The sequence below is a fragment of the Gracilinanus agilis genome, chromosome 4 (genome assembly GCF_016433145.1).
Source record: "Gracilinanus agilis isolate LMUSP501 chromosome 4, AgileGrace, whole genome shotgun sequence".
In the NCBI taxonomy this organism is placed as follows: domain Eukaryota; kingdom Metazoa; phylum Chordata; class Mammalia; order Didelphimorphia; family Didelphidae; genus Gracilinanus; species Gracilinanus agilis.
Window position 1 is genome coordinate 485,141,782 of NC_058133.1, and position 12,308 is coordinate 485,154,089.

Here is a 12,308-nt window from a genome sequence, read left to right on the forward strand (position 1 = left end):
AGAGAGAGAGAGAGAAAGAGAGAAGAGAGAGGAAGGAAGGAAGGAAGGAAGGAAGGAAGGAGAGAAGGAAGGAAGGAAAGAGAGAAGGAAGGAAGGAAAGAGAGAAGGAAGGAAAGAGAAAGGGAGGGAGTAAAGAAGGGGGAAAATTCATTGAAGTATGTATTAAATGGAGAGAACAGGGGTGTAGTGAGGTGGCAAGGTGGACAGCTAAGCTTAGGTCCTGGGTTCAAATTTGGCCCCAGATACTTCTTAAGCGGTGTGACCTTGGGAAATTCACTTAACCCCCATTGCCTAGCCCTTACCTCTCTTTTGTCTTGGAACCAATACAGAGTTAAGACTGAAGGTAAGGGTTTAAAAAAATAAATAAAAATAAATGCACAGAGCATAACAAAAGGAAGGTCAGAAAGAATCACAGACAATTGGGACAGCTTTGAAAGTTGAATGTTGAAACAATCATATATTCAGAAAGAAAAGCAAGTTGTACATAACGAAAATTTGCACGTTTATGTATAATTCTTCCCCCCCCCCCCCGTTCTCTTATGTATATAGAAATGCTAATGTTATTTGGTGTTTAAGTTCAGGGTTAAAAAAATTAAAAATTCAAACAAAAACCTTTGACCCCCTTGACCTTCTTTTGGTTCTCTTCCTCTGCAGGTTAAAGTGTCATAACAAATGCACAAAAGAAGCCCCTGTTTGTAGAATATCGTTCTTACCATGTGAGTCCGTTGGTTTTTTTCTCATCGGCTTTTCCAAACTAGGTGAAGTCTTTACTGAGACTGACCTCTTGCCCACCCTGATTTTTCCCTCCAGTATCTAAACTCCGGAGGACAGAATCTGTGCCTTCAGACATCAACAACCCAGTGGATAGATCGACAGAGCCCCATTTTGGAACCCTCCCGAAAGCACTGACAAAGAAGGTAAGTTAGAGAGGTGGCTCTGAGTGCATGTAGCCTGAGAAGGGCTGAGGCTGTGCTCCATACTATAGCCCAGATACAGTCTATGGACTGTATTAGACACCTCTAACTCCCATCCCCTTCCAAACTACAGTTCTGGGTCCTAGTGGGTCTGATCCAGAGGAGCTTAGCTTGCACTGGGGACCAGATCATTTTTTTAAACCCTTACTTTCTGTCTTAGAACTGATACAAATATTGGTTTAAAGAAGATGAGAACTAAGGGCTAGGCAATGGGGGTCAAGTGACTTGCCCAGGGGCACACAGCTAAGAAGTGTCTGAGGCCAGATTTGAACCCAGGTTCTCCCATCTCTGGGTCCAGCCCTCAATCCACTGTCCCATCTAGCTGCCATTTTAAGATGATTGTAAAAATACATTCTTACTTGGGACATTAAAGCACCATGTTGTATACACTTAGACTCAAGTACACCAAGGATTTGTCATTTTGTGGTCTTAGATTTGTTTTCCACCAACATGAATCACAGACCTTTCATGTCTTAGTAACTGTAACCCTGAGAGCTATTGTGGGCCCAGATATCCATTACCTGGTGGGCAGCCATGGAGAAATAAGCATCTTTTCAGAGCCTAGGAAGGATGGTCTGCAGAGGACGGGCATGCCCACCATTGAGAAGCCCTTAATCAATGGTACCAGCTTAGCAGAACACTGTAGAGCTCTTCCTCCACTGGCTCAGCCTTTGAGAACCTCCAGGCATTTCCAAGGCTCGATGAGGAATCAGGGTCAAATTTTAGTGGATTGTCTTGAGTGTAATAAAAGGGCATTTGAATCTAGCAAACATTTCGAAACCCAGAATCAGAAATATACAGGAGCAATCATTTTTTAGAAGGCGTCTAAATCACAGACTCAGAGATGGAAGGCACCTCTGGCCAGCCACCTCCCTCCCGTCTTGTCTTTGACAAAAGTCACAGATGATTGAAAAAGCATTTATTAAGAATTTTCCAGATGCCAAGCACTATGCTGCCAAGTGTTGGAGAGCTAAAAAGACATTCGGGATGGGTCCCTGCTCCAGAAGTGTTTATGTTCTAGAGGGGGAGACAACATACACGGGACAGTTAGCAGGCAGAGGTGGATAGGAGCCCTAGATTTGTAGTCAAGAAAACCTGCATTCAAGTCCTGCCTCAGACACTTTCTGCATGACCCTAGACAAGTCATTTAACCCCTTTCAGCCTCAGTTTCCTCATCTGTAAAATGAGAATGATAAACACACCTACTTTAAATAGTTGTGAAGATATAATAATATTAATAGTTGTGAGGCTATAATAATAACAGTTGTAGGGATATAATAATAATAGTGAAGATATAATAATTGTTATTATATAGTTATGATACTAGTTGTAAGGCTATAATAATAGGCATAAGGATATAATAATAGCTGTGAGGATATAATAATAAACATATATATGATGATATAAAAATAATGAGTTATTGTGAGGATATAATAATAATACTTGTGAGTATATCAATATAATTATTATGTAGTTAGGATATGATAATAATAGTTGTAAGGATATAATAATAATAGTCATAAGGATATAATAATAGTTGTGAGGATATAATAATAATAGTCATAAGGATTTAATCATAGTTGTAAAGATATAATAATTTAAATAGTTGTAAGGATGTAATAATATTAATGGTGAGGATATAATAATAATGAGTTATTATGAGGATATAATAATAGTGAGTTATTGTGAGGATATAATAATAATACTTGTGAGTATATAATAATATATAATAATTATCATATAGTTATTATCATAATAGTTATAAGGATATAATATAGTTTTAAGGATATAATAATAATGAGTTAGGATATAATAATAATGAGTTATTGTGAGGATATAATAATGAGTTATTGTGAAAATATAATAATTGTGAGAATATAATAATAGTTGTGAAGTTACAGAATTATTATTATAACAATAACAGTAATAACTAACATTTATAGAGTGCTTTAATGTTTGTGAAGGTCTTTACAAATATTATCTCATTTTAAGCTTACAACAATCCTGAGATGTAGATACTACTACTATTCCCCTTTTACAAAAGGGGAAACTGAGGTAGGCAGATTATAAGTGACTTGCCTAGAGTCACAGAGCTAATAAGAGTGTGAGATGGGATTTGAATGCAGGTCTTCCTGACTCTCCAGACCTTGTGTTCTACCTATCAAACCACCTAACTGCCCTGAAATATCAGTAAAATGCTTTGCAAATCATAAAGTGCTATGTGTTATATAAAAAATAAAAACCATTTTAGCTCATGGGCCATACAAAACAGATGGTGATTCAGATTTGGTTCTCGGGCCATACTTTTTTTTAAAACCTTTACTTTCTCTTTTAGTAACAACTCTTAAGACAGAAGGGTGGGGGCAGCTAGGTGGCTCAATGGATAAAGAGCCAGGCCTGGAGTTGGGAGGACCTGGGTTCCAATCTGGTCTCAGATACTTTTTTATAAAAAAATTTTATTATAGTGCAAAACACACATCCATTGTTGTAAGAGCACACTCATACATAACCAACCCCCCCAAATAAAACCATAATACACTGATGTGAAAGACAGTATGCTTTGATCTCCATCCATCTGACTCCAATAGTTCTTTCTCTGAAGGTAGTTAGCTTTCCCCATCATAAGTCTTTCAGGATTGTCCCAGATCATTGCATTTTGCCTCAGACATTTCCTAGCTGGGTGACCCTGGGCAAATCACTTAACCCCCGTTGCCCTAGCCTTTACCACTCTTCACACTGGAACCAATACACAGTATTGATTCTAAGATGGAAGATATGGGTTTAAAAAAAAAAAGACAGAAGGGTAAGGGCTAGGAAATTGGGGTTACACAGCTAGGAAGTATCTGAGGCCAGTTTTGAACCCAGGACCTCCCAACTCCATGCCTATTGCTCTATCCACCGTGCCACCTGGCTGGCCCTGATCAGTGGTTTTAGAAGGAGCAGAGAGAGAGATCTTAGCTCTTTAGGCAGCTTTGTAGCATCACGGACTTGGAGAGCATCATGGTAGGCTGGTCTGCTGGGTGACCAAGCTGGCCACAGTTGGGTCTCTCTCCCATCATGGGAGTCCACGTCTAACGGCTCATTTTTTCAGGAACACCCCCCAGCCGTGAACCACCTTGACTCCAGCAGTAACCCATCTTCCACCACATCCTCCACACCGTCTTCCCCGGCACCCTTCCAGTCTTCCAACCCCCCCAGCGCGACGCCACCTCCGAACCCCTCCCCGATGGCTCAGCGGGACAGCAGGTTTAATTTCCCAGGTGACTGCTCGGGGAGCTCTGTTGCCTCCATGGGTTCTCTCTCGGTGGTGGGATCTGGATTTCCTGGGTCTCCAGTGAACTTTCTCTATTCTCTCTTCTTAGGGCTTCAGGGTAACTGCTACTGGTCAAGGTCTGCCCTTCCCTGTGGCCTTGGTCTGTACTTTAAGATTTCTTTCTTTGACAAGAGGGTTGTATAATATTGGATTTTCAGATCTTTTCCTTTTGCAGGCTCTTTTGGCAAGAGCACAATCCCTCATCCACATTTCTTTTCCTTTAAAAAAAATCCTTAAACTATTGTCTTAATATTAATTCTAAGAGATAATAGTGGCAAGAGCTAGGGAATCTGGTTAAGGGACTTGCCCAGGCTCAGGCCAGATTTGAACCAGGTCCAAAAGCAGAACTCCCTCTCCATGCATGGGAGGCAGGTTCTGCTGAGGGATGGCCATTTAACCCCTATCCTCTGGGCTCCCAGAATACGTAGCTGGGGCAGGTGAAAGACACCCGGAGAATGAATGCCGGGCAGGGTAGGCATTTGCTCCAAGGAGGTAACAGTTCTCAGGATTCTGCAAAGAGAGTGACTCTGACGTCAGCTTTTACTTGTCTCTTATCATCCAAGAATGGCCCAAATTCTATTAGCCAGCTCTTCCCCCATGAAAAATCACCTGGGATTAGGAGTGGTAGGGATGGAAGGGAAGGAAGCTAGAAGAGAGATCTTAGCCCCATTTATTCCCCGAGAGAGCAGTGTGGCATGAAGTAATGAGAGCAAGTTTTAGAGTCAGGAAGACCTGAGTTCAAGCCCAGCCTCTGACTTACCCTCTCAGGGTCCCAGGCAAATCAGAGTGTTAGCAGTCAGCCCAAGGCTTCCCCACGGGAAATTAGTTCTCTCTACTAATGAAATACAGTCTAATTGATACATAGTGTACTTACTTTAAGAGTAATTCCCTGTTCTGTGGCATCCTAGAATTTGTCTCCATTTACCAATAGGGACATTGCAGAACCCTCAAAAATCCTTAACATATTATTTATCATCATTCATCCTGATTTTAGGATAGTACCTTTATGGTATAATAGAGTACTGGACCTGGAATCAAGAAGACCCGAATTCAAATCCGGCCTCAGATGCTTTCTAGCAGCATGACCTTGGGCATACATTTAACCCTATTTGCCTCAGTTTCCTCCTATGTCAAATGAACTAAAGAAGGAAAATGCAAACCATTCCAGTGTCTCTGCCTAGAAAACCCCAGAAGGGGTCACAAAGAGTCAGACACAACTGGAAATGAGTGAACAACCATTACCTTTATAGTAGAAAACAGTGTGGGAGATTCAGAGCTTGTCAGGCATGCCTTGATAAGTGGCCTGTTCCGAACGGTGGCTCTCCTCCATTGATTTGGTGGGTGAAGGGCAGTGGAAGGGATTATCAGGTGAGAGTGTGGTCTTCACCTCAAAAGCTCTAGAGCAGGGGTCGGCAACGTATGGCTCTCGAGCCATATCTGGCTCCACCTCCTGATCGGCCAGTCTGGGCAGAGCCCCAGGATGTGCCTCAGGGGGCCCTTCAGCCCCCCGTCCCATATTGCAGCGCCTTCCACCTCCATCCTCCTCCTTCCGCAGGCGTTTATGGCTCTCACGGCCAAAAAGGTTACCGACTTGCTCTAGAGGAACCTCTGGGTGATTTTCCTTAAATTAATTTGACCCCAGTTAAGCTCTGAACTGCACCAACCATAGGGTCAGTCCTAGGCTCATCCCCAAGAGTGATGAGTCTGGTGCCTTCTCTGGGGCACAAATAATAACGGCCCCAGCCTCTCTGAAGGAGGATGGGACTGGGGAGTTTTTGTTTGTTTTTTGGTGGGGGGGAGGGCCTGGAGATTGGAGGAGGTCTGGGTGGGCAGCAAAGGGGGAGACGGATGAGAGCAGAGAGAAGCCTAGAAATAGCTGAGGGCTGCTTCCCTCTGGGCTCACTTCTCAGTGGTGTGCATGCTGCATGCTATCTCTGTGCCTTAAAGTAGGAGCAAATATCGGTGTCCAGGAGCTCATGAGGGATATTGGCATGAACAGATGCCTGCTTGTCTCTTCCATTTCTTACAATGTTTCGGGGTGGCTGCAGCCTTTTCCTAACAACCTGCTCACCCCCTCATTGAGGATGCTGTAGTGAGTCTCAGGGATGGTTTGCTTGGCTGAGGTTATTGGGGATTAGCCTCAGTCCAAAGGGCTTGGGTCACGTGGCTCCCTCTGCTCCTGGGGCTCCAACACATTTCTTCACTCTTCCTTTGGGGTTCTGATGCTGGCTTTCCCTCGCTTCCTGGAGTTCTGACATTGTCTCTCCCTCCCTTCCTGGGTTTCCGACACTGTCTCTCCCTCCCTTCCTCCCTTCCTGGGGTTCTGACACATTTCCTCACCCTTCTCTTGGGGTTCTGATGCTGTCTCTCCCTCTTTTCCTAAAGTCCCAACATTTTCTTTCCCTCCTCTCCTGGGGTTCCGACACATTTCCTTACCCTCCTGGGGTTCCAAAACTATTTCTCCCCTCCCTGCTATGGTTCCAATACATTTCCTCACTCCTATTTTGGGGATCTAATACTGATGCTCCCTCTTTTCCTGGGGTTCTGACACTGTCTCTCCCTCCTCTCCTGGGGTTCTGATACATGTCCTCACTCTTCTCTTGGGGTTCTGATGCTGCCTCTCCCACCACTCCTGGGGTTCCAACACATTTCCTAATTTTCTCTTGGGGTTCTGATGCTGTCTCTTCTTCCTCTCTTAGGGTCCAATACATTTCCTCACCCTCCTGGGGTTCCAAAACTATCTCTCCCCTCCCTGCTATGGTTCCAATACATTTCCTCTCTCCTCTTTTGGGGTTCTAATACTGATGCTCCCTCTTTCCCTGGGGTTCTGACACTGCCTCTCCCTCCTCTCCTGGGGTTCTGACACATTTCCTCACCCTTCTCTTGAGGTTCTGATGCTGCCTCTCCCTCTTTTCCTGGGGTTATGACACTGTCTCTCCCTCCTCTCCTGGGGCCCCACTGTTACTTCTTGCTGGCCCATTCCAGTTTCAATCCTGTATTTATTAGGTGGGAGAGGAGCAGACTGTTTTTAAGGCCTCCTGTTTTCCTCTAAGGCCCAGTGGTTCCCAAACTTTTTTGGCCTGCCGCTCCCTTTCCAGAAAAAATATTACTTAGCCCCCTGGAAATTAATTCTTTTTAAAAATTTTAATAGCAATTAATAGGAAAGATAAATGCACCTGTGGCCATCACCGCCTCCCTGGATCACTGCAGTACCCACAAGGGGGCAGGGGCGCCCACTTTGGGAATCACTGCTCTAAGCCCTACACTCTCCCCAAACAGACAACTGTTTGACATTGAGAGCTTTGGAATCTGATTCCATTTCCAACCAGCTCCTCAACTCTTCCTTTCCCTGCCAGCTCTATTTTTTTAAAACCTTTCCCTTCCATCTTAGAATCAATACTAAATATCGGTTCCAGGGCAAAAGACCAGTAAGGGCTAGACAATGGGGGTTAAGTGACTTTCCCAGGGTCACACATAGGTAGGAAGTGTCTGAGGCCATTTTTGAACCAAAGACTTCCCCACTCCAAGCCCAGCTTTCAATCCACTGAGCTACCTCACTGCTTCCCTGCCCGCTCTGTTTTAACCTCGGACCCTTCACCCCCTCCTCCCTTTGCCTCCTTCTCCGAGAGGCCTGCAGGGATTGGACAAAGGCTAAGAAGCCAGTTCCCCCACTGCCGCCGGGTCCAGGTCATTTTATGCATGTGCCTGCCACTGACCATCTCTCTTGATGTTTTTCTCCCGGCTGTGGTTGCTATTTGTCTGTGTGATTTGCTCTCTTTTATTTCAAGCTGCCCACTACATCCATCATAGACAGAAGTTTATCTTCCCAGGTGAGTCACTGGTATTAATTCTACTAACTGCCCGTCGCTGTAGCACCTTCTGCCTTTCCTGTCTCTCTCTTTAGGGCTCCCATTGCACCAGGGGAGATTGTAAGACTGAGACTTGAACTCAGGGGGCACAAGATGGGGGAAAGAGGGTTGCTAAGAGGGACAGTGCAAGCGGGGAGGGGGTTGTCCTCCGCCCATTGTGGCCTTCCCCTCTGCACTGACCTGAGAGTCAGGTGAGGCAGGGTCTAGGCTTAGTTCTATCCCTTCTCCATCTTCCCCCCCCCCCTTTTTTTAACCGTTATCTTTTGGCTTAGAATCTAAAGTATGGTTCCAAGACCCAGGGATTAGGCTTGATTTTATCCCTTTTCTCCATCTTTTTTTCCTCTTTTTTTTTTTAAACCCTTGCCTTTTGTCTTAGAATCTACCCTAAGTATTGGTTCCAAGACAGAAGAGTGGTAAAGGCTAGGCATTTGGGGGTAAGTGACTTGCTCAGGGTCACACAGCTAGGAAGCATGTGAGGCCGATTTGAATTTTTCAAAGTTTTTGAGGAGTTTGACAGGTTAGAGGAGAAGCAGTGTCATGGAAACCAAGAAAAAGTTGACAAGGAGCCATGGTGGAATGAACAGTGTCAGAAGCTGTAGAGACCGTTGGATGGAGAAGGGGAGAGACAGACAGACGACTGCTAGGTGGTGGAGTTGGGGACCAGATTGTAAGGAGCTGAAGAGGGAAGAATCAACGAGGAAGAAGTTGGGCCGAGAGTGGACCTAGAAGTTAAATTGTGAAAAGAAGGGCTATAGGATGAAGGCGCCCTGTGGAAGTTTGTTTAAGGACGGGGGAACACTGGGGAAGAAGCCAGGATCATGGGAAAGGAAACTGTGTCCCAGGGAGTCGGAGCGACTTTCGTGGGGACACAGTTGTATCCAGTGACCTACATCATCTCCCCCCACACATACTCCTGAGATGGGGTGGGATCTCGGCGTGCCGGATAAGCAGCGTCCCTCTTCTCCTACTCGCCCCTGTGCTAACTGTCTTCTGAGCTTCTTTTTCACTCATCTTCCTTACTTGTAGTTGCAGAGACCCATTTTGCAGATGTGAAAACTAAGTCCCTGACTTCCATGTTAATCTTGGACTCAATGCATCTGTCTTAAGATGCTGCCATTGACCTGCTGTCCGGCGCCACCTACTGGCCACCTTTGAGAATATCTCCCCATCACAAAAAGGGTTTCAGAACAGTTGCATGAATGGGACCAGGTCAATTAGGCTGTATAAATTCATGATTATAGGATCAAAACTTAAAACTGGAAAGAACCTCACAAACTCCCACCCCAACCCCCTCGTAGTATAGAGGAAGAAACGGAGTCCCAGGGAAGTTAAGTGACTTATCCAGGATCACCCAGAAAGGAAGAAGAAGAGGCAGCAACTGAACTCAAATCCTGTGATTCCAAATTTGTAACTTTTCTCATCACACCATGTTAGCCAATTGGATTTAGATTCCAAATCCACTGTGGAGTGCAACAGGAAAATTCTTGCCATTCAGTTTATGATGCATCATCCTACAGAATCATGGGGGAAATTTTTTAAACAGGAAATTCCTTAGCAGTTGGACACTGGGTAGTGCTAAGTAGTATAAAGACTTACTTTTTTTTTTTAATCCTCACCTTTCATCATAGAATCCATACTGGGTATTGGTTCCACAGCAGAAAAACCGTAAGGGGTAGGCAATGGGGGTTAAGTGACTTGCCCAGGGTCACACAGCTGGAAAGTGTCTGAGGTCAGATTTGAACCCAGGACCTTCTGTCTCCAGGACTGGATTTCAATCTGCTGAGCCACCTAACTGCCCCGACCCCCAGATTTACTCTTTCAGCCTTTGCTGGTATCAGGGAAATGTTATTTGCTCCCAGAATCTCCAAATGGTGAAGCAAGAAGAGACTATGAGATCATTCATAGTGACTAACTCTCATTTTACAGAACAATGACTGTCTCTCAACTACTATTTTTTTCCAGAGACCATATTTTAGGAAGGACAGAGGTAAGCTGGAGAGCCTTTGAAGGAAGGCAATTGGTATGACAAAGGGCCTTAGACTGCTGGCGTAGAGGGTTGTTTGAAGGAGCAGGTGTTGTTTAGCCTGGAGAAGAGACAACAGGGGTGGGGAGAAACAAGACAGGTGTCTGCAAGCAACTCAAGAACTGATTTATGGAAGAAGAATTTGACTTGTTCTTCTAGACTCCAGAAGGCAGAACAAAGAGCAATGAGTGGAAGTTATAAAAAGGCAAATTTAGGATCACAGGCTTTAGACTTTCAAGGGATCCTCTAGTTTAAGGTCCTCATTTTATAGATAAGGAAACTGAGTCCTTGAGAGGTTTAGGCATAGTACAGTGGAAAAGCTGAAACTTTAGTACAATATTAGTGCAATTGACATATAGTACATTTGACATGGCTCAGCGCAATTGACATAACTCAGTGTAATTGACATGGCTCAGCGTAATTGACATGGTATAGTACATTTGACATAGTACCATGTAATTGGCATGGTATATAGTGCAGTAGACATGGTACAGTAAATTGACAGGACAGAGCAATTGACATGACTCATTGAAATTGACATATTCATTTGACATGATACCGTACAATTGACATATTGTATATTTGATATGATACAGTACATTGACATGGTATAGTAAAGTGACAGGACAGAGCAATTGACATGACTCAGTGCAATTGACATGGTACATTTGACAGGCACAGTACAGGTGACATGATATTGTACATTTGATATGATACAGTACATTGACATGGTATAGTAAAGTGACAGGACAGAGCAATTGACATGACAGTGCAATTGACATGGTATAGTACAATTGACATGGTGCAATGCAATCAAACTAGCTATCTAAGAACCTGAGTTCAAATCCCTACTCTCCCTATTATTCCCTATATGATCATGAGCAATTCTTTTTCTCTCTCTGGCCCTTGGTCTCTTCATCTGTAAAAGGATGGAGCTGGACTGAATGACCTCTGAAGTCCCTTCCAGCTCTAGCTCTATAATCTTAGGAAGAAACTTTGTGACAATGAGAGATGCATGCCCAGGAGTGGACTGGGCTGTCTGGAAAAGGAGTTTGGTTAGAAACATTCTCATTGGCTATTTCCCCCAAAAGGCTGGATGCCTATTTGTCTGGTCTATTAGAGAGGAAGCTTGTTCAGGGACAAGTTAGGCTGGATGACCTCTGAGATCCTTTCCAACTCTGAAACTCTGACTCCGTTAGTAGGTCAGAAAAGGCTAAATTCCAGGTAGATGGAATTGGTCATTAAAGTCAGGGTTTGCATTCATGGAAATTCATCAGTTTCTCTGAGTTGTCCCCATCTCCCCTTTTTTAGTGAATAAGCCTTGTCTAACCAGTTGGCAACACTGTCTTCCTCTCTCTCCTCCTGCTACCTAGTTAGAGACAAGGAGACACTTAGGCAGACAACTGGTATGAAGGAAAGAGTGCTGCATTTGGAAGCAGGAAACCCGGATTTTAATCCTGCCTTTGCCATATATTGCCTTGGAACCTTAGGAAAATCACTTTTCCTCTCTGAAACTCAGTTCCTCATCTTTTAAATGAGAAATTGAACTGGATGAGATTAATGCTCTCTTCTAGCTCTAAATCTAGAGTCAAGAAAAAAAATTTAGATTTCTTGGTTCTTACATAATAAAATTTTATATGTGTGTGTATATATATATGTATTCCAAGTTTGTGTTATTTATCATTATTATTTAGAATCCCTATATGCAGTGGCTGTTGAATATGTGTTCATTATTTAATTATTATTTTATATTTTATAATAATATATAATAACATTCTAAGTATTTTTATTTTATTTTTATTTATAAACCCTTACCTTCTGTCTCAGAATTGATATTAAGTATTAGTTCCAAGGCAGAACAGCTGTAAGGTCTGATAAGTACCATTGAGGCCAACTGGTCCAATTCTTTTCTTTTACAGATGAGCAAATTTATTTTAGTAATTATTTTCAAACAAAGGTTCCCCCTTTCCCCCCTGCTTTGCCCCTTTGACCTTCAGTAAATGGGAAACATGGCTCCTTGTTCTTAGTGTTGCATTTAAAATTTTTTTTCTAGACATTTCTACCCCACCTCAAGCACCCCAAGTCCCTGATGCAGCTGAAGAAACTCGGTAAGCATCTACCTTACCATC

The 12,308-nt window shown here is 43.5% G+C and overlaps 1 protein-coding gene across 1 annotated transcript in view; it reads left to right on the plus strand.

Annotated features, from left to right (window-relative positions):
* KSR1 (kinase suppressor of ras 1) overlaps positions 1-12,308 on the plus strand; it is a 242,482-nt gene that overhangs the window by 205,000 nt on the left and 25,174 nt on the right. The window contains exons 8-12 of the mRNA XM_044675581.1: positions 655-716; positions 811-917; positions 4,066-4,234; positions 8,076-8,117; positions 8,429-8,436. Of these exons, the coding sequence (XP_044531516.1) occupies positions 655-716; positions 811-917; positions 4,066-4,234; positions 8,076-8,117; positions 8,429-8,436 (388 nt within the window). The remainder of the gene's footprint in view (positions 1-654; positions 717-810; positions 918-4,065; positions 4,235-8,075; positions 8,118-8,428; positions 8,437-12,308) is intronic.